Source organism: Herpailurus yagouaroundi, unplaced genomic scaffold, assembly GCF_014898765.1.
Source record: "Herpailurus yagouaroundi ecotype Mexico unplaced genomic scaffold, PumYag 188, whole genome shotgun sequence".
Taxonomy (NCBI): domain Eukaryota; kingdom Metazoa; phylum Chordata; class Mammalia; order Carnivora; family Felidae; genus Herpailurus; species Herpailurus yagouaroundi.
Window position 1 is genome coordinate 23,760,917 of NW_024412419.1, and position 26,163 is coordinate 23,787,079.

Consider the following 26,163-nt stretch of genomic DNA (forward strand, 5'->3'; position numbering starts at 1 on the left):
CCCTGGCACCTAGTAAGTACTATTTAAATGATACCTGCTGTTTGCTATCACCTCAGTGTATAATTACTGAAGCATTGTTTTATGCTTTATTATTTATTGGGCTACTGTTCCCTCTTGCTACTCAGGTCATCATTCTTTTTAGTTCAGATGTTCTTGTTTATTTATCTTACATTTACTTTCTAGATTTTTGCTACTCAAAGTGTGATCTTTAGTCTTGTAGCATTGGCGTCACTAGGAGCCTGTTAGCCAATCCTAGGCCCCACTTGAGATTTACTGGATCAGAATCTACATAGTAACAAGATCCCTAGGTGATTCCTATCTATACTAATGTTTGAGAAGCTCTGCCAACAGATGAACAGTAGAGTCATTTTGTATCTCCTCTTAAAATAAGTCTTGGTGAGATGATGATTAGAATTGAAATTATTTTAAATAATTGTTTTTGGTAAAATTGACAGTTTTAAATATTTTATTTTTTAGTTCAGCAGTGTAATATGTCTTTTCCATTTAAATCCCTCTCCTCTTCCAATTTTCTATAAATAAGCTTCACACATTCATTGCTATGTTTGTTACCTTGATATTATGTGTGGGATTCTTTTTCCGTTGCTTTTCATTTTTTAAAAATAGGAATACAAAATGGGAATATAAAAATGCACAAAATATAATAATAGCAAACATGTAAGTCATACATATCTACCATCAGAAAGAATAGATATTATATTTTGTCATTTTTCCTTTAGCTCTTGTTTTTTAGTTACATGAAAATCTTGAAGTTGAAACTCCTTGTTTTCCTTTGGTCCTATTCCCCTTACTCTCCAGAGGTAACCACTATCTTAAATTTAGTGTGATGATTCCAAACCATATTATTTATATACTTATTATACATATGAGCATCCGTAAACAATGTGTAGTACTGTTTTGTGTATTTGTAATTTTATGTAAATGATAGATACTGCATATTATTATGTAGCTTATTGATCAGTAAGTTTTTTTTGAGACCTATGCTTATCAGTTAATGACTTAGATATCTGAATTCATTTATTTAGTTGTAAAAAAGCAAAAGAATAGGCCACTCCAATCCATTCCTTTATGGAGAGATGTTTCAGCCCAAATGTTTTGCCATTATAATAAATGCTACAGTAAGAATTCTTGAATCTGTCTCCTGCAGACACATGCAGAAGAGTCTCTTTAGGTATATATTTAGAAATCTCTCTACTAGAAATGCCCAATGCCTAGGAAAGGGGCTCATCCATAAATATTTATTGAATAGATAAATCAATTAGACACCCCCTCCCCAATCTAGTCAACTGCTGTTTATAAGAAACATGCCAAAATCTATGTTTAAGAAACCATGCAAGGTGCTTCTCCATGTTGGATACCAGTTCTTTTCTGTGTCTTCCCTTCTGAACCTAGAGTACCATTCTGTTGTCTGAGATTTTGGATAGTATCTTATTCTAGTTTTAGTCTTTCTGATTCTCTTCTAATGGACTGTGGCTCCCCTTTTATACACATCCTTGGTTGTGGGCTTTTATACTCACCTTTTAGTTATCCTGATTCTAAAAGTATGAATTATGTGTACATAAGTGTAATTTTGGAAAATATTTAAAAACATAAAGAACATAAATACGAATCCTGCTACTCATGTATGCTGTTAGAAGCTGACTTCAATAGTGAATTCTTTTCGGGAGACAGTATAGTAGAGGAAGGAAGATAGACTTTGGATATAGAACTGGTTTTCCATTCCAGATTTGCCACTCACTAGCTGTGTGACTTTGAGTATGATTTAGTCTGAGCTTTGGTTTCTTTATCTGCAAAATGAGAACAATAATCCCTCCTAGGTAAGGTGTTTGTGAGGACTTGTGTAGTGTTTGGTAAATTGTAAGCACTCAGCAAATGTTGGTTCGCTAATGCTTTCCTTCTTTAAATGCTTCTGGTTTTTTAGATTCCCTGCCCCCCCCCCTTTTTTTTTAAGATTCTTCAAGATCGTAGAATCTGATTTTCTTCCATTCTCTTTTATTCTGTAGCCATAGGATGACCAAAGTTGTCTGTGAATCTTAGAAAAGTTTTATCTTAGAAAAGTTTTAAGAGATATTTAGGTAATGTTCAATTTTGCTAATATTCCATGTTTTTACTAACACACATTCCAAAATAAGCCAGTCACTCTGTCCTAAGTTTCATTTCTGTGTTGCCAGAGACTGTTGCCTAATTGGTTGGCGTGGCAGTTCTCCTTGTGCTTTTCCAGTGCGTAAAAAGTAATGCAATGCCTGTTTCTTATGGAAAATTGGGCAAATCAGAGAAGTAAAAAGAATATTTAAAATTATAGACTAGTTGATATTTTGGTATTTTCCCTTTTATGAGTGGTTGATGTGAATCTACTGTTCATGATATATTTATGTTGTAAGAGCTGAAAATATTGATAAAATTTGACAAAGTTTCTGTGCCTTAGAAGTAGTTCTTGGAAAATTCAGTGTTTGAGATGGGTTGCACTCACATTTTTGTTTCATCTGTAAAAAAAATGTGGTATGATGCACAGAAATCTCGTTCTCACAGCTGTTCAGGAATGCTTCATACTTTTTTGGCTTTCTTGACTTTGGTTTTGAAAATTGCTTAAGGTAAACTTTTGCTAGGATCTAAAAATATTTGTATCATTTGAGCACTGGTCTTATTGTTTATTATTTTCAATATATTTATTTGTAACTTTTAATAAGTTTAATTTATATCTTTTTTTTTTTTTTAATTTCAAACAGAGTTTTCTTTCTTTGATCCTAATGATACATCATGCCAGGAAATTCTCTTTGATCCTAAAACTTCTGTATCAGAATTATTTGCCATTTTAAGACAGTGGGTTCCTCAGGTCCAGCAGAACATTGACATTATTGGAAATGAGGTAAGGAATTCCTACATTTTACATTTGGCATCATTGGGATTGTTAATTGTATAGGTGCTCCCCTTTGAACCCTGCCATCTGAACGGAAAGGTGGTGATACATGGGAAACCTTTGAAACATTCTGATGTTTATTCTTGTATCTCCAGGCTTTGCTCAGAGCAGTTGTACATTCTTTCCGTTGTTCCCTCATGCTCCTCATTTGCTGACACCTGGAGCTCTGACGTTATAGACTCTTGATGGCAGCAGGCATTTTCCATATTTCCTTTCTTTGTACAAATTAATTTTGTTAACTTTAAAAAATACACTCTATGAGGAGATTTGATTACCGACACGTTTTACCTATACTTGTGGGTGGTTTGGTAAAGATCTAGGCTTGAGTATAGTTTTAAAAACATTTGATTTTTTGAAGGAGGGAAGCAAGAGTTACTGGGTTCCTTGACCTGCACATTGTCACATTGTAAGGAGAGAAAGGTTATGTATCTATTTTCAAATGCCATTAAGCCCATTATAAAGAAAATTTTGCTGATCCTTTGAGAGGTTAAGTAAAGTACGTATCTGGAGTGCCAGGTTACCCTGGAATCGTCTTTAGGAATTTCCTTCAGTCTGCTGACAAGTTCAGTTTTCATCGTTGTTATTGGATGTAGATTTAAAGTTTGTCCTTGAGAGAAGCCCGTTCTCGATACTCATTTTATTGAGAACAAATTCCAATAAGATGGTCTAACCTGGTTCTCAGCATGGGTTTGAAATCGGCTTTCAGTGGCCATGTTATCATGATATCATCCTTGGTTTCCTCAGATTCTTAAGAGAGGTTGCAATGTGAATGACAGAGATGGATTGACAGATATGACACTTTTACATTATACTTGCAAATCTGGAGCTCATGGTATTGGTAAGTGTGTGGCAAACTACTAGTGGCTTAAGACATCTGTATTTGTGTTTGTATAAGCTGTGTTTATGCCATCCACAGTCCCTGGGAGGGTACCCAGCTGATGATAACAATATCCCCTGAATAGGCAAGCATTCAGTGGGGTCTTCCCCAAAACCTTGTCCCCTTCCCTCCCTTTTCTCAGGGGGGCTTTATAGTCTCCTGGTACATCCCAGCCTGGTACATCCGAGCAGGCTTCATTGCTGCATGCTCGCTAGGTGAGAGTAACCGGTAACACCCTAGAACCTTCCTGAGAGTTTACGGCACGGTTAGACAACCCAAGTTGTTTTCCAAGTATCCAGTCCCTACAGACCCCAGCCTTTAGGCCTGTCCGAGGGGTATTTGTATATACATAACATGTATGCACATTTTTCCCAGATTGGTGTTCTGTGCTTTTACCATTGTATAAAACCTGCCTCTATTACTTAACTATATATTGTGAGTCTCTGTCCCTGTTTCAATAGTCTGATATAGACTTCTTAAGCTGTTGATTAAGGACTTTTTTTTCTACAATCCATCATGGACTGATTCTTTTTGTAAAATAAAGTAAAAATGAAATTATAATAGAAAAATGAGATAAAGATATAAAATACAAGCCCACTTGTGTTTCATAATGCATGAAATTTTGATTAATATATTCTGGAGAAATGATTGTATAGGGAAAAAGAAAAGGGTTATCAAAAGGACAGAGAAATTACAGTTTGGGACTGCTAGTGGTCCACAGAGCACACTGAGTAGGACTAATCTAGTGCATTGCCTTTTTTTTTTTTTTTTTTAAAGTAGACTTCACACCCAGCACAGAGCCCAATGTGGGGGTTGAACTTATGACCCTGAGATCATGGCCTGAGTGGAGATCAAGAGTCAGACACCTAACCGACTGTGCCACCCAGGCACCCCTAGTACATTGTTTTTAATGGCTTTGTATAAATATTCCATTATGTGGATGACTTATGATTTATTTAACCAGTTTCTTATTATTGTGCTTTTAGAACTTTATTTTATTTTATTTTTTTTTCAACGTTTATTTATTTTTGGGACAGAGAGAGACAGAGCATGAACGGGGAAGGGGCAGAGAGAGAGGGAGACACAGAATCGGAAACAGGCTCCAGGCTCTGAGCCATCAGCCCAGAGCCCGACGCAGGGCTCGAACTCACGGACCGCGAGATCGTGACCTGGCTGAAGTCGGACGCTTAACTGACTGCGCCACCCAGGCGCCCCTAGAACTTTATTTTAGAATAAAATTTATTATTTATTTGTAAAGTAGTTTAGTTTCAGAAATTTATTCGTGATAAAAAGTGCTGTGATGAACATCTTTATGGCTAAGTGTTTATCCATATCTCTGAGTGTGATTATTTTCTTAGAATAAATTCCTTGTAAGTGAAATTTTTGAGGTGTATGTATATATTTGGTATGCTATTTACTTTGGCTTTTAAAATGAGGTACTAGATAGCCATCTATTGGAACTGCAGTTTGTACTGAAGAAGAATAATTTAGAAAACTTTCTTTAGGTGATGTTGATACAGCTGTAAAATTTGCAACTCAGCTTATTGATCTGGGAGCAGATGTTAGTTTACGGAGTCGTTGGACAAATATGAATGCTTTGCATTATGCTGCTTATTTTGATGTCCCTGAGCTTATAAAAGTGATTTTGAAGACATCTAAACCAAAAGGCAAGTACTATAAGATCACCATTAGATGTTATTAGTTGAACACTTTATTAGTGGCATAAAAATTAAAATTCAAAGAGATTTTGACTTCTAATCCATCTTGTTCCATATGACCTCCTATTCCACGTTTTCTCAGGAATAGTTTAATATTTCTATGTTGAAGGTTAATTACTGTCATTTCACAAAAGGCTTGGTACAAAGAGATACAAATTAAAAGTACAAAATAGTGTTCTCTGGGTTTTTATATCTGCAAATTCCCCAGTTTAACATGGATTTTATAAAGTGTAATTGAATCTATGTGCTATATAATTCTTTTCTCTCGAGTAGCCAGAAATAGAGCAATAAAGCTTTCAGAGCTAAGCATTGAAATCATAAAGAGTATTTTAGATGGCATTCGGTTCTGAAATTCTGTGATTCCACTAAAGGACACAATTTCAAGGGTTTTTTTTCCCCCCTCACTCCTATCTTGATGGTGATACCCTAAAATTGAACATCAGAGTGTCTAAATTACAGTCCTGGTATTTTGACTTTTTCTCTGGTCCTCTCAAGTGGGTTGGTTTTCTTTTGAGAAAAAAAATGAGAGCATGTGCAGTAGTAATACTTAAAGTTGAAGGTGGGCGGGATACAGTGTTCTCCCCGTTTGTAGCAGACTTGTTCTATAGGTTCAACAGTTAAATTTCCCAGAATGTTTGTTTCTAACCTGCTTTGTATAATCGTCCATTTTATCTTTAACTTTTACCTTTTAATTTTTGATTGATGTTGGGAAGAAGGGCCTCTTTTGGTAGTACAGTGTCTTGAATAACTCAGGAAGGTCTGTCCTGAGCATGTCTTGGTTGTTTGCCGTTGTTGGTAGGGCATGTGGGCTGGTACGGTTTAGGTTAAGGAAGGATTAGTGGAACCAAGTATTTAAAACCCTTGTTACAGAAAACATTCAAAATGGGATTTCCAAATCTGGAAGATTTCTTGTGTCTAAATATAGCATCTTGATGATTTATTGAAAGGTTATTAAAATGTCCTTAGAATTGCAAGATTCTTTTTTCCTACTATGAAGTCCAAATTCATTTGTTTGATGAAGTATTTTGAATTAATATAATTTGCACACATTTGCATGTTTAATTAGTCTTTAACTTATTGCTGATTTGAAAATTCTGCATTATTTTACCTACTACTTTCCATGTAAAAGGCCAGATAGGAATCTGGATCACTGGAACTACTTGATTCTGCAGTTATGGAAGGTGTCTAGCCATAGAGAATATGTAAAAATGTATGTGGCCATGTTCCAGTAAAACTTTATTTATAAAAACAGATGACGAGTTGTGCTTGGCCCCTGGGCCATTGTTTACTGGCTCCTGACGTAAACCCTTCTACCTCATTGTAGTTGTCATGGCACGTATGCAAGAGGTTAATGAGAGATTGTGTTCAGATACTTTTACAAATGTGAATTATTACCATTAACTTCTTTTAAATATAGTTTAGTTTGTGATAGTTGGAAAGTCTATGATAATATCAGTTCTTGTTGTAACGATATTTTATTGTACTAAGAAAATAATTGGTTGACCAGATTGTAACATGGAGATTGTATTTGTGAATGGTGATTACATATGTGATCACATAGGTGACAAATATGTGAAACGGTGCTTCTAGCACGTTGGTTTAAGTCTCATTAAGTGGCTTATTAATGTTCTTCCCCCAACCAAAACAAGCAAACAGACAAACTCAGCCTGTCTTCTTTTATATTGTAATAGCTAAATCTAAGTTTTTAGTTAATATACGTGTGGTGTGTCATTGCAGATGTAGATGCCACTTGCAGTGACTTTAATTTTGGAACAGCTCTGCATATTGCTGCATATAACTTGTGTGCAAGTACCGTGAGATGCTTATTGGAACATGGAGCAAATCCTGCATTTAGGGTAAGAGACTAATTAAAAGTGAAAAATATTAAAAGAGTTAAAATGTCTACTGTTATCTCCCAGTAAAGAGTTGTATATGGATGTTGTTATAGAATCTGTATGAGGAAAGAATTTAGATTTTTGTGCTGCGTATAAAGAGTAATGGTGATCAACTTTATCTCAAATAATTATAAGGCATAGCAGTGAATTTCAGTCCCCTTGTATTGGTAAGCTCTACAGAATTTCCTTTCATCAGTGAAGTAAAATGTACCTTAAAGTGTTACCATCTTTGAGTTTCAGTATCTTTCATTTAGTTTTTTTGATGTATTTATAAAAACTTAGCTATCAAAAATGCATATGTTAAAGTTATATTTCTATGTTAAATTATATTTCAAATTTTTTTGGAAAAGCATTCCAGAAAATTTTTAAAAATGCACATTTAGGAGTGGAGTAAATGTTTAAAAATTAAAGGGAAAATTAATTTTTTCATGGTAATTGTGTTACTAATTTACAAAGTTAACGCACAGGATTGAATTTCATAATTTTCAAATCTTTGGTTATTTTATTGTCTTCACAGAGCAGCTCTCAGTGTTCTTTTTCTTAGTATTAACAGCAGTGACTTGCTTTGGTGGGGATTCTTAATGGGGTCTGTGCCTTCCCTTGAAGGGACAGGAGTGGGCAGTGTTTGAAAAAGTCCCTTCCCTCCCCCCTTTTCCTCTCCCCCCTCTCCCTTTTCCTCTCGCCCTCCCCGCTTTCTTGTTTTCCTTCTCCCTACTTCTTTCTGCCACACTTTGTTTAATCCCATCTTTGATTAATTAACCCTTCTCCCCTCTTTCCTCCCCCCGCCCCCACTCTCCCTTCCTCCTTCCCTGTTGTTTATTGGGCACTGGGAGAATACAACAATAAATAGAAGTTTTTGTCTCCAAAGAGAATATAGTCCAGAGGGGAGGATGGACAAGTAATTTTACTGTAGTGTGTTGCATTCAGTGGGTTATGATGCGGGAGTGGGCACAGAGTGCCATGGGGTCACGTACCAGGGGTATCTCTCTAAGCCTTGGGAAGGCTTTCTGGCAAAGGTGACATTGAGCACTTAAACATCATTAAGAAGTAACGGTTAGAGGAGGGAGGTGCGAAGAGCGGTTTAGGCAGAGAGGAGAGTAGCGTGCACGAAGGCTAGGAGATGATTGTGCAGTTTGGTTGGAATGTGAGGGGGATGTGTGTGTGCTTTCCCTAGTACAACTGTTGACAAGACCTCATTAGTGGAGAGAATATTTTGAATTTAGTAAGAGGCAGTGAGGCATGCCATTGAGGTAGATTACCAATTGAAGCCAGAAATAATAATAGATTATTGTATTTTGAAGATTAATACTTAAAAAAAAAAAAGCAGCCAACATGTGTGTCAGCAGTAGTCCCTGGCTCATACTGTGATAACCACAATTTTAGAAGAAAATGGATTTCTATAATTAATCATGAGCAAGCTTTCTTATGTTAGCATGACATCATCACTGTTATTTTATTATTATTTAGTATTTTTTTAACAAGTTTTAGTTGCCACATTTTCTAGGAATTAATGTTAAGTGTGTGACTTACTCTAGAGAGGTGAGGACTTATAAATCTAAAGTAAAATAGTCATTGTAAATATAGTTTGCAGCTTATCAGTACGAGGTTTTAAAATATCCCCCCCTTTTGTATCAAGAGTACATATTTGTGTTATACACACCTTTATTATATTTTGTATATTTTCTTTGAAATCTGGGATTAAAATAGACCCATCACCGTCTCAGCCATTTGATAACAAGTCTTCCTACCATATGTTTACTTAAGATCAAACTGACTTGAATTTTAAAACAAAAAATGTGAGGCACTTGCAAACTAAGTGTGTTCTAAAAGCCTCATATTTTCACCCACACGGAGCATTTGAAGATAATCAGTAGAGAGGACAAGGAAAAGAAGTTTCTCAGCAAAAGAATCTTGATTCATCTTATTAGAAGAAGATTACAGTCTGGAAGCATGTTTATCGAATCCAAGTGTTTTGGTTAGGGAACAAAGAAGAGAGATACATGTTTGAGGGAAGGATCGCCCTGAGTAGGAGAAATTCTCGACTGAGTCTAGCAGGTCCTAGACATGGACTCAAATGTCACCTCTGCCAGGAATCACGTAAATGACTTTGAGTGAGTCATTAATCTTTTCTCGCTGAATTTTCCTAATGGGCAAAGTGGAAACAGTAGTAATATTCTGTGTGTTTAGTTGGTTATTGTCTCTCCTACTACAGTATAAACTCTCCATGGGCATGGATATTTTATCTGTTTTATTCGTAAGCTTTTTCTTGATGTGAGAATCAAATGAGACAATTTATATGATAGGATTTGGTTATATAAACACCATGCAAATGTTAGTGGGCTCGTAACTGACCATTTTATCTTGTTGCAGGATAAATCCAAGGATGCAGTCTCTCCTTTATAGTGAGACCAGAGCTGTTTTCTTGATTATAGCCCAAATTTAGAAGTGTTGAAACTATAGTTTCTATTCCTGAAATCTGAGTCACTCCATGAGTGGGCAGGATGGGTCAGGTCACAGAGCCGAGGCGGCGGCTGTGGAATAGTGGGCAGAATCTCGGATCTGGGGTTGGGAAGCCAGTCAGTGCTGTGACTTCTGTCTCCAAACCTGCACAGCCAGGCATGCTGTCCACTCATGACCTCTGCATTTGCCCTTCCCCGAGCCTGGGCCGCCTTTCCCATCCGGCTACCCTGCATGGTACTCCCACACCTGACTCCTCGGGCCTCGGCGTCAGTGCGTCTTAGCGGTGCATCCTTCCCTGACCACTGTGCATGCATAGACACCGCTCTCCCGGTCTCCACCTCCTTTCCCTGAATTGTTTTTCTCTCTCTGCCACTTTTTACCATTTAAGATAATATATCCTTGACTTGTTTGATTGTTTGTAGTCTGTCTCTCCCACCAGAAGGTGTGCTTCTTGAGGGCAAGATTTTTTCTCCTCACTGTGGCGTCAGTAGCATTTAGAATGGTGTCTGGCACGTAGTAGATGTTCAGTAAATTGTCTGAATAAATATATGAGGAATGAGTTTAACTTAAATTTTTAAAAACTTTTTTTTTTTTTTTTTAATGTGTATGACCGTGTAGAGCTTTGGAGTAGATACGAATTGAAATTGTTCTCTTCTACTTGTAGAACGACAAAGGACAGATCCCTGCTGATGTTGTTCCAGACCCGGTTGAAATGCCATTAGAAATGGCCGATGCCGCAGCAACTGCTAAAGAAATCAAGCAGATGCTGTTAGATGCGGTGCCCCTATCATGCGACATTTCAAAGCCCATGCTTCCAAGCTATGATCGTGTTACTAGCAAGGCGATGCTTGCATCACTCGGTCTGAAGTTGGGGGATCGTGTTGTTATTGCAGGACAGAAGGTATAGTAAGTAACTGTGGTCTCTAAAGCTGTGTCTCAGGTCATAGTGTTTGTGGCTTGGGTGCCAAAGGTATATACAGTGTGGCCAGAGTTGGGAGTTTTTTGTTTTTTTTTTAAAGTGCATTGTGTAAGTAGAAGCATACTTAACGGAAGCTGTGAAGCTTAGATGCACGCTTACTATGAAGTATGATCTAAGAATATAAACGACTTGGACTTAGTGATGAAGATGTCTTTGCTGGAATGGGAGGGCTGGAGTACGGAAGAACTGTTGCGTGAATTCAGAGGCGTGAGCTGAGACAATGCTGAGCCCAGAGCTATCTCCTTGCAGCTCCCTGCAGTCTTCAGTGGGTTTTCCCACTGTGACTACCTGGCACAAATGGAACAAAGGAGACCCTTGCTGTTCATGGGTGTTTGGCCTTGAGATCCCATAAATAGAGAAATCTTGGATATTATTTTAACCTGATAATAAAAGTGTATGTGGAAAAGAGGACCTCCCCTCCTGGCCTACTGAAGATGCTCTAGATGCCTCTTTTTCTCCAAAGCCTCTGTTTCCTTTCAGCACTTACTTGTTGCCATTCTCTCTTTTCTAATACCTCATAAGGAAGGGCTGTTTCTTTTTCTTTTTCTTTTTTTCTTTAGCTTTGGGGTTAATGGGGAGCGTGGTATGAAGAATGGAACAGGGCATCCCTGCTTGCCTATCTAATTGCCTAACACAGTTATGTCTAAATATTTGGGTGGGCTTATGGGGAGGGTGATGCGGGTTCCTCAGAAAACACCAAAATCGGGAAGTTGGATTTCCTGAGCAAATTGTTTCAAAAAGGAAGGTAAACTACAAACAAATGATTATGTTGAGAAGGACATTTATCAACTTCCAAGAGAATGTATCCATGGGGCATTGGTTAGCTTTTATTATTATTTTTAACTTGGGATTAATATTCAGCCTCCTTAGTCTTCCTGTCTTATGCCTGAGAATGGGTGTTTAGAAGAGTTATTCTGTTGTTTTATTTTACCTTTAATTTTGGATAATTTAAAGCTATACAAAAGTAGAAGCATATAATGAGTGTGCATGTACCAGTCAGCTGGTTTAACTTGATCACTTCACGGCCATCCTGCTGCCTTTATTCTTTCTCTCAGTTTGCTGCTTTGCTGCTTGTCTTTTTATCCTCTTAGGGATGTCTTTCAAGGAGCAGAAGTTTTTTTGTTTTTGTTTTTTTAAACGTTCATTTATTTTGAGAGAGAGAGAGAGAGAGAGTGAGGCGGTTGGAGCAGAGAGAGAGGGAGAATCCCAAGCAGGCTCGGAGCTGACAGGCTCTGATGTGGAGCTTCGTTCCATGAACTGAACCACGAGATCATGACCTGAGCTGGAATCAGGAGTTGGACACTCAGCCAACTGAGCCACCCAGGTGCCCCTCAAAGAGCAGAAGTTTTAAATTTTGATGAAGTCCATTTTATCAGCGTTTCCTTATATGGATTGTGTGTTTAGCATAGCTAAGAAACTTTCCACTATGTCATAGTACAGTAGAGGATAGAGCACATATGCTTTCTCCTAGAAGTTTATAGTTTTAGGTTTTACATTTAGTTTGTATTTAATTTTGAGTTAATTTTTGTGCAGAGGGCTAGGTATAGAGTTGCTTTCTCTCTTTTTTTGTGTTTGATTATCTGTTCCAGCACCATATTTTGACAAGACTGTTCTTTCTCTCTCGAATTGCCCTTGCCCCTTTGTCAATTGACCTTATGTGTATGGGTCTTTCTGGATTTTATTCTGTTCCATCGGTGCAATGATTATCCTTTCTTCAGTACTACCCTGTCTTAAGTGCTGTAGCTTTATAGTAAGTCTTGCAATCATTTGTTGTTAGGCCTTCAGTTTTGTTTTGTTTTTAGTTTCTTTGTCTTTCCATGTACATTGTAGAATCAGCTTATGGATTTAAAATCATACAGAAAGTCCTGCTGGGATTTTGAATAGAGTTGTGTTGACATAGATCAGTTGAGGAGAACGAATGTCTTAAAGATACTGAGTCTTTCAAACACAAGCACAGTATATCTCTATTTAATAGGTTTATTTCATCAGTTTTGTAGTTTTAAGCATTTAGATACTGCATATACCTTGTTACATTTATACCTAAATTTTTCATGATCTTTGGTGCTATTGTAAATGGTGGTGTTTTGGAAATTTCTTATAGAAATACAGTTGATTTTTGTATATGGACCATATATCCTGTAACCTTGCCTAATTTATGAATTCTCTTGACCTTGTTTGTGGATTCTTTGGGATATCCCGTGGAAACAATCATGTTATCTGTGAATAGAGACAGTTTTCTTTCTTTCCAATCTGTATGCCTTTCATTTGTTTTTCTTGCCTAGTTTCATTGCCAAGGACCTCCAGTATAACGATGAGTAGAAGTAGTAAGAACTGATCAATTGTTCTGCTCCCCATCTGGAGGAGGAAGCACTCAGCATTAAGCACTCAGCATTAAGTACCATAATTGTTAGCTGTAGATTTTGTGAGTATCTTTTACTAAGTTGTGGAAGTTCCCATATAATCCTGGTTTGCTGAAAGTTTTTTAAAAAAATTATTATTATCATGAAAGGATGTTGAAATTTGCCAAAGGCTTTTTCTGCATTTGTTGAGAGAATAAGTTTCTTCTATTTAGAAGTTTGTGGGTATGATGAATTATATTTATTAATTCTCAAATGTTGAACTAACCTTGCTTTCTTATGATAAACCTTACTTGGTCATGACACTGGATTTGATTTTCCATATATTGCTGGATTCTATGTATTGCTGGATTTGATTTGCTCTTGTTTTGTTGAGGATCCTTGTGTCTGCTTTTGGTATCAAGGGTAATGCTGGGAATGAGTTGAGAATTAGTCCTTCCACTTTTATATTCTATCTAGGTTTGTGTAGAATTGATTATTTTTTCCTCAAATTCTTGGGTAGAATTCACCAGTGAGTCCATCAGGTTCTGCAGGGTTGTTTTGTTTTGTTTTGTTTTGTTTTTGTGGAAGGTTTTAAACTATAAATTCAGTTCAGGTGTGAGCTTTGACAGTTTGCATCTTTTAAGGAATTGGAACATTTTATCTTATCTCATTCATTAAATTTACAGGTATAGGGTTGTTCATAGTATTTTCTTACTATTATTTTTTAATGTTTATTTATTTTTGAGAGAGAAAGAGAGTGTGCACAGCAGTGGGGGAGGGACAGAGGGAGAGGAGAACAGAGGATCCAAAGCAGACTCTGTGCTGACAGCAGAGAGTCTGATGTGGCATTCCAACCCATGAACCCCGGGAGATCATGACCTGAGCTGAAGTCGGCTGCTTGACTGAGCCACCCAGGTGCCCCCTTTCTTACTATTCTTTAAATGACTGAGGGTGTGTAACAGTGTCCTGCTTTCATTCATGATGTTTGCAGTTTGTGTCCTCTCTTATTTTTCTCTTGGTCTCTAGCTAGAAGTTTATTAATCTTATTTATCCTTACAGATAACCGGCTTTTGGTTTCATTGATATTCTTTATTATTTTTCTGTTCTTAATTTCTTATCTTTATTGTTTCTTTCCTTTGGCTTGCTTTGTGTCTTCACTTTCTAGTTTTTTAAAATGGAAGTTTAGATCATTGATTTGAGGCCTTTTCTAACACCAGTGTTTAATGCTATGGATTTCCCTCTAAGCACTGCTTTTGTTGCATCCCACAAATTTTCATGTATCATGTTATCATTTTCACTCAATTCAAAGTGTTTTTAAATTCCCTTGCGATTTTCTCTTTCACCGTGGGCTATTTGGGAGTATATTGTTTAATTTCCAAATATTTGGAGATTTTCCAAGATCGGTTGTTGGGTGCATACAGATTTAGGATTCTTGTGTCTTTTTGGTGACTTGACTGTTATAATTATATAATATTTCCTTTTGTCCCTGGTAATATTACTGTTCTGAAGTCTGCTTTGAGAGAATAGTTTTTAAAAACTTCTATAAAGTTTGCAAGAGTAGCACATTTAGAGTTACTAGTAATCCTGAAAATGTATTCTGATTTATGTTTTCTTTAGGTTGGAACATTAAGATTTTGTGGAACAACTGAATTTGCAAGTGGGCAGTGGGCTGGCATTGAGTTGGATGAACCAGAAGGAAAAAACAATGGAAGTGTTGGGAAAATCCAGTACTTTAAATGTGCCCCCAAATATGGTAAGGGAGATACAGTCTAACTTAATGAGAATTAGTTTAAGATAATCAGATTTACTCTTTTATGGTTTTTAAATAAAACTTTCCTATGTAGTAAATGAAGGGGCTGCCCTGTTCTTGCTATGAGCAGTACATTGATTGGGAGATGATGTCTCACCAGGAGTACACCCGGCTCTCTGCACCTCTGTCGGTCCTGCCCAGGGTACTCTCAAGGCTGAGGAAGGGACTTCGTTTTCAAGGAAGTGCAGAGCTCTGGAGGTGGAAAAGCTTGAAAACTTCAAATAGCAAACGAGGCCAACTTTATAACTGTACTGCTGAGACGGGATGATTCTTTCTCTTTCTGACAGATCTTTGTTTAAATTCATATTCTCTCTCTCTCTGTCACTCACACACACACACACACACACACACACACACACACACACCCCTTGACATATTGAATTGAATTTGTCACTTACTATTTTGTGAATATTTTTCCTTGCCGTGAAATATTCTTCTAGAACATTAATTTCCTTGGTTGTTCAGTATTTCATATCAGCTCCACAAGGAGGCACTATGATTTAATGCTGAAGTCCTTGCTTAGAGTCTGACTGCTTGGGTACGAATCAGTTTCCCTACCTACCAGCTGTGTGACCTTAATTCTCTTTTTGTGCCTCAGTTTGTCTTCAGTAAATGGGGCTAACAATACCTCAAGAGTTTGTATGATAAATATATAAAGCACCTTGAATAGTGCTTGATTCCCTCTTAGTACTCAACAAATGGTAGCTATTTGCTAACTGTTAATGCATTTATCAAAGTTACTAGTTTTCTTTTGTCATACACTTAAAATGGAGCATCATTTTTTGGTGGATTATTAATTTTTTTTCTTTATAAAAATGTTTTTTGTATAAAATTTGAAAAATATAAAAAAAGGTTAAAAGAAGAAGATAAAATCACCGATATATTTCCATTTAATCCTTTTCATGAAATTTGGATTATATAGTTATATGTATTTTACATTTTTACTTGACATGCTATTATAATTAAAAAAAAATTTTTTTTTAATCTTTATTTTTGAGAGAGGGACAGAGTGTGAGCGGGGGAGGAGCTGAGGGGAGGGAGATACAGAATCAGAAGAAGGCTCCAGGGCCTGAGCTGTCAGCACAGAGCCCAATGCAGGGCCCAAACTCAGGAACCATGAGATCATGACTTGAGCTGATGTCGGACACTTAACCGACTGAGCCACCCAGGCGCCCCAAAATGCTATTATAATTTACCCAAATCATTAAATATTGTTAGAAAATGTGATTTTTTAATGGCTCCATTTTCTTTAATTTTTCCAATATGATGGCTGAAAGTTTCTATGTTTGAATTCATATTTCTTCGATTGTGGTGAAAATGTTTTATTGTGATACATACACACACACACACAGTGTCATCCTGGCAATTGCCCAGAAATACTTGTTCGTATTACTTACTAAATGATTGAGATTGAGATATTAGTGGGTTTTTAAAAACTTTAGAAACACAAATACATACTTAAGATATTAAATTCTCAAAGTTATTACAGATGTTTTGCCCAGTTTTTCATTTGCCTTTGAACTTCATTTGCAGTGTTTTGGCACAAAGTTTTATGTAGTTAAGACTTTTTCTTTATAACTTCTTACATTGCTTTTATGCTTAGATACTTCTTCCTAATCCAAGGATTAATTTAAAATTATATATTTTATTCTTTTGAATGTTTTAATTTTTTACGCTGAGTTATTTAACCCATTTGGAATGTATTTGGTTAGTTGTGTGGAGTTAAGAATTTAATTTTAATTTTCCTCTGTTAGCTAATTTTGGTAACTGTCAAACAGACTGAAGGCAAGAGCAAAACTGCTAGCAACCTACAGGGCAGATGTCAGTCAGGTTCCTGGGAAATGCTTCGATTGTAACAGAATGCATGTTGCCCCCAGATTTCATCATCCCAAGGAGAGGCATGTTTGATGAGGACAAAGCTGGATACCCCAAGGACCTGCTTCTGTCCCTTTTACATGCTTAAAGGGGAGTTTTGGGCAGGGCAACGATCATGTGTTGGATTTAAAAATAGGGTTACCCTAAGAAGCCGAAGAACCCTAAGCAGAAGCCGAAGAATTTGTCTCTTCTCAGCAACAGTTATTATTATTTTTTCTCCCCTCTAACTCCTATCAGTTTTCCTCTGGCTTGTGCTTCCTTCATTATAAATTAAGTTCTTATAAATGCTATCATCAGTTTCAGGATTTTTTGTTCAACTGATCTGTTCATTCTAGCATATATTAGATTTTTTATTTTTATTTTATTAAAAAAACTTTTAAAAATATTTATTTTTGAGAGAGAGAGAAAGAGATAGAGAGAGAGAGAGAGAGCGAGCACAAGCAGGGAAGGGGCAGAGACAGACGGAGACACAGAATCTGAAGCAGGCTCCAGGCTCTGAGCTGTCAGCACAGAGCGTGACATGGGGCTTAAACTCACGAGCCATGAGATCATGACCTGAGCTGAAGTCGGATGCTTAACTGATTGAGCCACCCAGGTGCCCCTAGATTTTTTAAATTGTAGAAATTTTATAATTATTTTTGAGACCTTTTTTTAGAGCAATTTAGGTTCAAAACAAAATTGAGACGAAGGTGCTGGATTTTCCTGTGTATCCCCTGTTCCCATGCATGTGTGCCCACCCCCCATTACCAGCATCCCTTCATCAGAGGCTACGTTTCTTAAAATAGATGAACCTGCACCGACTTTTCATCATCACTCAAAGCCCATAGTTTCCACTGGGGTTCACTTCTTGTGTGGTAAATTCTGTGGGTTTTGACAAATGTTTAGTGACATGTCTCTATCATTACAGTATCATACAGAATGTTTTCACCTTCCTAAAAATCCTCTGTGCTCCGCCTGTTCATCCCTTCCCCCCCCTCAACGCCTGGTAACCACTGATCTTTTTACTGTCTTCTTAGTTTTGTCTTTTCCAGAATGTCATATCATTGGGATTATACAATATGAACGTGGCGTCTTCAGAGTGGCTTCTTTCACTGAGTAACTTGCATTTAAGTTTCCTCCATGTCTTTTTATGGCTTCCTAGTTTATGCCTTGTTAGCGCTGAATTAATATTCCATTGTCTGGATATATTGCAATTTATTTACCCATTCATCTACTAAAGGATATCTTGTTTGCTTCTAAGTTTTGGCAATTATGAAAATTTTATAATAAATTTTAATACTTAGCAAAACTGGGGTGCCTGGGTGGCTCAGTTGGTTAAGCACTGACTCTTGTTTTCAGTTCAGGTCAGATCTCATGGTTTGTGAGGTTGAGTCCCACATTGGGCTCTGCACTGACAGCGTGGAGCCTGCTTGGGATTCTCTGTCTCCCTGTCTCTCAGCTTCTCTCTCTCTCTCTCTCTCTCTCTCTCTCTCTCTCTCAAAAATAAATAAATAAACATTAAAAAAATACTTGGTAATACCATTTTTATGTATTTTAATAAGTTTAATAATTACCAAAATGAATACATGTACCTAGTTCAGTAAGTCAAATTGTATCAAAGTTTATTAAAAACATTAGTTAAATCCTTCCCTGGCTTGCCCTTCCCTGACCCTGAGTCCTGCTCTTTAGAGGCAGGAACTATTTCAACTTCTTCGGTGTATCTTCTGATATTAGTATTTATATTTATAAATAAGATATTTATATGAATCTCTCCTGATTTTTCCAATTTTATTCATTTATGTATGTATGTATGTATGTATTCCTTCCTTCCTTAAGATTTTATTTTTATATAATCTCCATGTGTAATGTGAGGCTTGAACTCACAACCCCAAGAACAAGAGTTGCATGCTCTACTGACTAGGCCAGACAGGTGCCCTTGATTTTTCCAATTTTAGACATTTATTGACTTTATACTCTGAGGAAAGAGTTTTTTTCTTTATTATTCTAAGTCAGTTTTTTTCTCAGTTTACTTATTTGTTTTGGCAGAGCACATCCTTCAGTAGCTTTTTGACAAAAGTTGTGTCCATCCTAAAATTTTTTTTGAAACCTTCCATCCTAAAAATATGTTTATTCCTACTCTCACACTTTATATGATTGTTTGACGGGATAAGAAATGTCAGGTTGGAACTCATATTCTTTCAGTATTTAGAAAATTATACTCTATTGTCTGATGGAGTTTGGCAGACTTTTTCTGTAAAAGGCCCGAGTAAATATTTTAGGCTTTGAGGGCCACCCAGTGTCTTGTTTGCAGTATTCAGCTGCCCTGTTGTAGTGAAGAAGCAGCTGTGGACAGTGTGTGAACACATGGGCGTGGGTGTGTTCAAACAGAACTTTACAAAAATAGGTGGCAGGTGGGATGTGGCTCCCGGGCCATTGGCTCGTCAGCTATTATCTTGAGCTTCCAGTGTTGCTGTGGGGAAGTTTCAAAATCTTTCTTCTGTTTTTGACTCCCTCCCCCTCCCCCCCTTTGGAAGCTTCTTTGGAAGCTTTTGGTATTTTTTCTCCTTTTTATCATTTCTTTTTTCTTTAGAGTTTGTTTCATTTTTATTCCTTGCTAATATTTCAGTGGAGTTTTGGCAGGAGTTGTGGTAAAACAAAACGGGCCATGTTGATCTAGAAACCTATTACTCTTCTGTTTAAAAATAATTCTTCCTAAAAAAAATAATTCTTCCTACGTGTTCACTGTAGTTAAGTTTTACAGTTATATGTTGGAGATTTGGGAAAAAATCCCACCAGTATTTTGATTAGCGTGAGTTACTGAATAGATATATCAGCCCATATTCTGTGTGCATTGTGGGCTTTGGTTGCATCCAGTCATGGCTTTACATTTATTTTGGTTCTCCCAAATGATCTATTCAATTGAGAAAACTGGAAGAATGAGAACTATATAGGTGAGGTTTTATATGCTATAAAAATCTATTAAAGCAATGGAATTAAATATTTTTTTAAAAGTATTATGTGAAATAATATGATGTGGAAATTTTCTACTAAGACCTTGGAAGAAAAAGCATATAACTTTCCTCAGATTGAGAAAAAACCACCCATTAAGCAACATTATTATGGTATTAATGACAAATTTAAAAGATAACTCATAGTCTGAGTGCTCTCATAAGTATGTTTCGGTTTTTAGTTTTTTACAGTCTTTCTTATATCCACACATAACATTTTTTTCAGATAAAACCATAGCATAATCAAACATGTAACTTCATGTTTATTTACTTGATTTAATTTTCATACTTTTCTGTATTTCTTTACAATTTGTATTATTTCACTTCTTGATGGTGATGTAATAGTTCATTGCCAAATAATCGTTTTCCCCTACTTATGAATAGAATTGCATTGATGACACATTCAGATACAGTCTTTTCCTCACATTTGGATTTTTTTTGGTGATTAATTTCCAAAAGTATAATTGGATCATAGCAGTAAACTAGAAATTGTTTTGGCTTCACAAATCTATCGATATTTTTCCTTATACGAATGTAACTTTTGTAACCTTTGTGATCATCTTTAAGTATAAATATTTCTTTATAATTAATGCCACAAAGAGGATTAGGTCAGAATTTTTGTCTTCCATTAATATTGTACAAATTTACATTTCTGGAGTATAAAATAATTTCTGTCTTCCAACCCTTGGCAATTGGATGTAGTTATCACACTGTAGTGTGTGTGTGTGTGTGTGTGTGTGTGTGTGTGTGTGTGTATTTGGCAAGGCAAAGAGTTTAGAGAAAAGGATAGAAACTCAAGGAAAATATGCTAGGTGGGAGACAGAAGAGAGAACATTGTGGAGAAGTCAGAAGAGAGTAAAATCAGGAGAAAGTAATATAAAATCCCAAGGAGGAAAGCATTTCATGATTAGCGGAAAAGGCATACAGTTAGCACTTTTTGGTTATTAACAAAACACTCACTTTTGGTAGTCTTGAGCATTTCTACAGACCCATTTTAAAAAAAGTTATTTTTAATGTACATATTACATTTTGGTCACAGTATGTCTTTATTAGATTGTAAACACCTGATGGAAGAGTGTGATATACGTATTATGACTTTTTTTATCATTTAAAATGTCTTAGCCAGATAATCTTTGTATTTGTAGTCTATACACTATCTCTAATGTCTATGCATACTTATTTATACTGGATATTTCACTGCCTGGATAAACTCCTCTTTTTTAAATGGAATTTTATACTCTGAGCTGCTGCAGATCCGCAGGCCCTCCCTCTGTCCCCACATGCCTCCCCTCCCAAGCACGCACTGTGCTGTTTATGATTGTCAGGAGCTGAGGGCTAGGCCTTTTGGGAAGATTATATTTTGTACTGGAGAGTATTTTTTATATCCCTACTATGTGTAAGGCACTGAAATTAGGTACAGTGGGGAAATGCAGAAATGAATAATGTTTGAATTTCATCTTCCAAAGGTGTACAGCCTGGTAGAGAAATAGAACAAGGGCATAAAAAGCTGTCGTGTGGGGAAAATATGTCCTAAAGGAGACACAAAGTGACACAGATAATAGTTTGTATGCTCTGAAGTGCACTATTATTTGCCAGTAGCCTAGTCAGAAATCGTTATGATGGAATGATGGACAAGTATTACCTTCACTCATTTCTCTTTTCCCTGAATTTCACTTAATACCTGATAATGCATCTTTTATGTGATTTTTAAATTACTGTGTATGTTGTTCATCTTGACAACTAGATTGTAAGCTCTCTGAGGGTAAGTGTCGTGTCTTTCTTTTTTCTGTCTCTCCCTACAGGATTCCCGGTAGGCACTAAAAAAGAACATAAACATTTATATTATCAAATGGTTGTACTTGCCCCTTTATTGGAAATGCTTTTAATTGTTTAGCACTAACTCAAGCTCTACGTTCCTCCCTTAGGTATATTTGCACCTCTTTCAAAGATCAGTAAAGCAAAAGATCGAAGGAAGAATACAGTACACACCTCTGCAAAAGCTGTGCCTCTTATCAGGTCCCAGAAAATTGATGTAGCTCATGTAACGTCCAAAGTAAATACTGGTAGGTCAAGCCAGAAAGTTAAATCTTTTATTCAGCATATTTCTTTCTTTTGTGGAATGCCTTATATTTAGCTTGCTTCACCCTTTTTTGTTAGATAACTGTGGGACCTGAATTTAATAAAACCCACATCTCACGTGGTTTTAAACATCAGTCATGGTTTATGATTTCGATTCCTGACAAGAATACTATACATTTGTTCCTTTCTTTCCTACCACCCGCAAACCTTCATCACTGGCTAATGTAACCTCCAAGCTAGATTTTATACCTCCAGTAGATCCTTATAAACACAACTGGCTTTATGTTTCTCACCTATTCAAGAATTTTAGTGCCTTCTCTTTTAATCAGAAAATATTCTGACTCTGAGTCCTTCCTGTATTCGATGGGATCTCTGGCTGCCTCCATAGGTGAACTGTGGTTTCATGTCTCACTGTCTTGTGCATATGTTGTCTTCCTTCTTCCCTCCATACTTTGTCTCATGCTGCTTCTCTGGGTGAAGTAATTTGACTCATGCCTTTTGAGGTCCTGGATGTGCTTTACCTCTTTATTCAGATGCTGTTTCTCCAAGAAAACTTCGCTGATGACCCAGATCACTTTGGTGTCTCCATTCTCTCTAATTCTGTGTACACTTGTATCCATACCACACAATTCTTTGTTATCTTGGGTCTTTTCCTCCAGTTGCTTTATTTGTGCAGATCTTTTATTCTTTCAGCAAAATTTTAAACTTTAAATGGGCTATGAGAGTGTTTTGTACTTTCGTATTCACGGTAGTAGTACATAGCACAAAATAGACCCTTGGTAAGTACTTGCTAACTTATCAGTGGCTGAAGCAGAAAGGCTTTCTACTGTGATTAAGGGATTTTGCCCAAGAATTTGGTTGGCCTTTCTACTCTCTTCCATTGAGCTATTTAAATATCTCTGTGTCAGTAGTGGACTTCATAACTAGTAAAAACATAAATCGTGATATCTAGTAAAGGAAAGCTTCCTACCTTATTCTTGAACAGTGTCTTGCCTATTTGGATCCTTGTAAGTCATACTTCCATATAAATTTTAGAGTAAGCTATTAAGTTTCTTTTAAAAAATATCTGCTGAAGTTTTATTGGTTTTGCATTTTAAACCATAAGTCAGTTTGGGAAGAACTGACATCTTTACAATATTCAGTCTTTTAATTATAAGCTTGGGATATTGCTTTATTTAATTGGGTCCTTTAAAAATATCTCAGGAAGGTTTTATAATTTTCTCTATAGCTATCTTGTACCAGTTTTGTTAGGTCTGTTCCTGGGTACTTCATACTTTTTGATGCACTTGTAAATGGTATCCTTTAAACCTGAAACCCAGAAGTTCACAGCCATTATGGGAAGAAAGCCCAAAGAGAAGCCCCGGGGGTCCCCTACTAGACAGAAAATGGAGGAAATCCCTTTTTTAAAAAAGATAGATTTTTTTTTTTATATTCCTTTGGTTCTTTCCCTCCCCAGTCCCTAGGCAGTCCTTCACGGTGCAGTAGCAGCCGTGGGTGGCTGGGTACCAGAAACCCCAAGGGAGGAAGACCCTTCTCTCTCACCAGAGAAACTGTGGTTCCAGGAATAGGGATGGAATCTCTCCAATAGTTTGTCTTCTTTTTACTCACTGCTTGTCCCCAGAGGCAGAGTCAGTCCCCAGAGACTGTATGACAGAGCAAGGGAACTAAAGCCTAGGCACCCTGCCCTGATACCAGGAAGGGGTGCTTCCAGGAGCAGGAAAGTGTCAGGGAGACTGTGGAGAGGAGGGAGCTCAAGAAAGTGGTCTCAAAATGTTGGCTGTGAACTCCTGGGCTTACTCTCAACTTGTACACGTGTGGATCTGACCACGGGCTTCGGTCTCCAGGGTAGACCACTGCCCAGGTCCCAGACACTACTGGATGGCACAACCTTTGAAAAGGATCCCAAAAGCCTTTGGAAACTGAACTGGCATTGGAAGCAGAGCATCCAGAAGGTGGGAGGGATGGCCAGCCTGAACCTAACTGGGTTGAGTCCTTGCTAAAACAAAATGGTAAACATTCTGCATAGGATTTAAACAAGATCCAGAGTCCCACAACATAATGTATTTAAAATGTACAGGATGCAATCTAAAATTGCTCAAAATACGAAAACCAGGAAAATCTCAACATCTGTTAAGGAAAAAGATAATCAAAGGTTGCCAACCCTGACATGACACAGACATGACACAGATAAAGGCTTTAAATAATATATTATAACCATCCTCTATGAATTAAGGTTAATTCTTGAAACAAGTGGAAAGAAAGTTCAGAGGAATGAGGATGTGAAAAAGAACCAAGCGATGTGTGAGCATGGGCACATGCGCACACACTAATGAGTGTGGTTAAAACTGGGGTGCCCCAGGATTCATGGATTGTATCAATGTTGGTATCCTGGCTACATTTGGGGAAATTGGGCAAAGTATGCAAGAGATCTCCCTGTATTACTCATACAACTACATGCGAATCTCCAGAAATCTCAATTCAAAAATTCAGATAACAGGGGCACCTGCGTGGCTCAGTTGGTTAAGTGTCCGACTTTGGCTTAGGTCATCATCTCATGGTTCATGAGTTCAAGCCCTGTGTTGGGCTCTGTACTGACAGAGCAGAGCCTGGAGCCTGCTTCAGATTCTGTGTCTCCCTCTCTCTGCCCCTCCCCGGCATGCTTGCTCAAGAAATAAACATTAAAACTAGTTCAAATAAGGAAGGGCCAAATGGATATTTTAAAACTGAAAAATAAGAAATGAACTCTCTGTGGGGTGCTTGCACAAAGTCTCTGTTACCCACCCCTCTGTTCAGTTCCTGCTGTTGTCCTTCTGGTCCTCGTTCTACCTGTTGTAGTAACTCCTCTCTGGTCTGTGCTTCCTGTCTCTGCCCATCCAGTTTCCTTCTAAATTTTGCTGCCAGGGTGACAGCATTCCCCCATCTGTTCATGCCAGCCCTCTTTCACGCAAAGTCCATCAGAGGCTCATTCCTTCCACAAGAGGACTGATTCCTTATCTGGCACCATCGTCCCTTGAGATTTCACTCTGACCTATCTATCCAGTCTTACTTCTTCCATATCCCAAAGTGTTCTTTATTCCAGCCAAGCTACTCATCCTCCCTGACCCTGTCTCTTAAGATTTTTTTCTTTTTGTCCATCTAGAATGCCTACCTTCAATTCTTTCTGACCATCCCTCTACTGTGCTCTGGAAGAAGTCTTACCTGTCCTTCAAGACCTATCTCAGAATGTCATCTTCTCGAGACATTAATTTATCTTTGTAGCCATGATTATTGTCTCCCTTTTTTCTATGTTAGCGCTTATCAATAAAGGCCCTCATATTTTAGTTATTTAGTTATCCATGCTCCCTATCTATCTACCATACTGGATTGAAAAGATTCTTTCAGGCTGAGACCAGGTCTTGCTCATGTTTGTGATGCTCAGAGTATAGTTCCTCACTCCAGTGCTTCCTAAGTGAGAAGAACTGAAATGGATGCTTAATGGAATTTAGAACTGGGTGCGGTCTATTAGGTTTCCTATTTAAACAGTTTGGTTCTGGAGAATGGAAACAGAAGTCTGAATAAGGTGAAGTATTATTCATGAGCTTTTTCTTTTTTAAAGTGAGTTTGTTTGTGAGACTTGGGTGTGGTGATAGTTATCTTCAGAGCACCCAGGGCAGAGAGTGGGGGGTTTCTTACTGTCTGACATTCACTTTGATGAATAGTGGCTATCATGATTTGCAAAAATTTTTACCCAGAGTTCACTATCTAAATAGAAAATCTGTTGTAATGGGTTTGCGCGCATATGAGTGAAGTCTGTAAGTTGTTTGCAAGTCCTAGTGGGTGGGTGGTGGTGGTGCTTCAGCTGTGAGGTTCACTCTACCTGCTGGCATTGTGCAGACACACTACTGAGTGTGCAAAGTGTCAAACAACTAGGCACCTGTGCTTTAAATGTTTTACTGTATTTAGAATTCCTTAGTGGATTGTTAAATAGGTTTAAAAGAGACTTTAGTGGTATTTGAGAAAATTGGGTTTTTCATTTTTTTTTTTTATTTATATACGAAATTTATTGCCAAATTGGTTTCCATACAACACCCAGTGCTCATCCCAAAAGGTGCCCTCCTCAATACCCACCACCCACCCTCTCCTCCCTCCCACCCCCCATCAACCCTCAGTTTGCTCTCAGTTCTCAACAGTCTCTTATGCTTTGGCTCTCTCCCACTCTAACCTCTTTTT

General features: G+C 37.3%; 1 protein-coding gene across 3 annotated transcripts in view; it reads left to right on the forward strand.

Moving 5' to 3' along the window:
- The window catches only part of CLIP4 (CAP-Gly domain containing linker protein family member 4), an 86,310-nt gene that overhangs the window by 27,062 nt on the left and 33,085 nt on the right, over positions 1–26,163 (forward strand). For 2 of the 3 annotated variants that reach the window (XM_040496412.1, XM_040496413.1), the window contains exons 3-9: positions 2,745–2,884; positions 3,680–3,773; positions 5,318–5,479; positions 7,268–7,386; positions 10,550–10,786; positions 14,821–14,956; positions 21,801–21,938. In XM_040496412.1, the coding sequence (XP_040352346.1) occupies positions 2,745–2,884; positions 3,680–3,773; positions 5,318–5,479; positions 7,268–7,386; positions 10,550–10,786; positions 14,821–14,956; positions 21,801–21,938 (1,026 nt within the window). Of the gene's footprint in view, positions 1–2,744; positions 2,885–3,641; positions 3,774–5,317; positions 5,480–7,267; positions 7,387–10,549; positions 10,787–14,820; positions 14,957–21,800; positions 21,939–26,163 lie in introns of those variants that run through there. The other variant, XM_040496414.1, reaches the window with a different exon arrangement.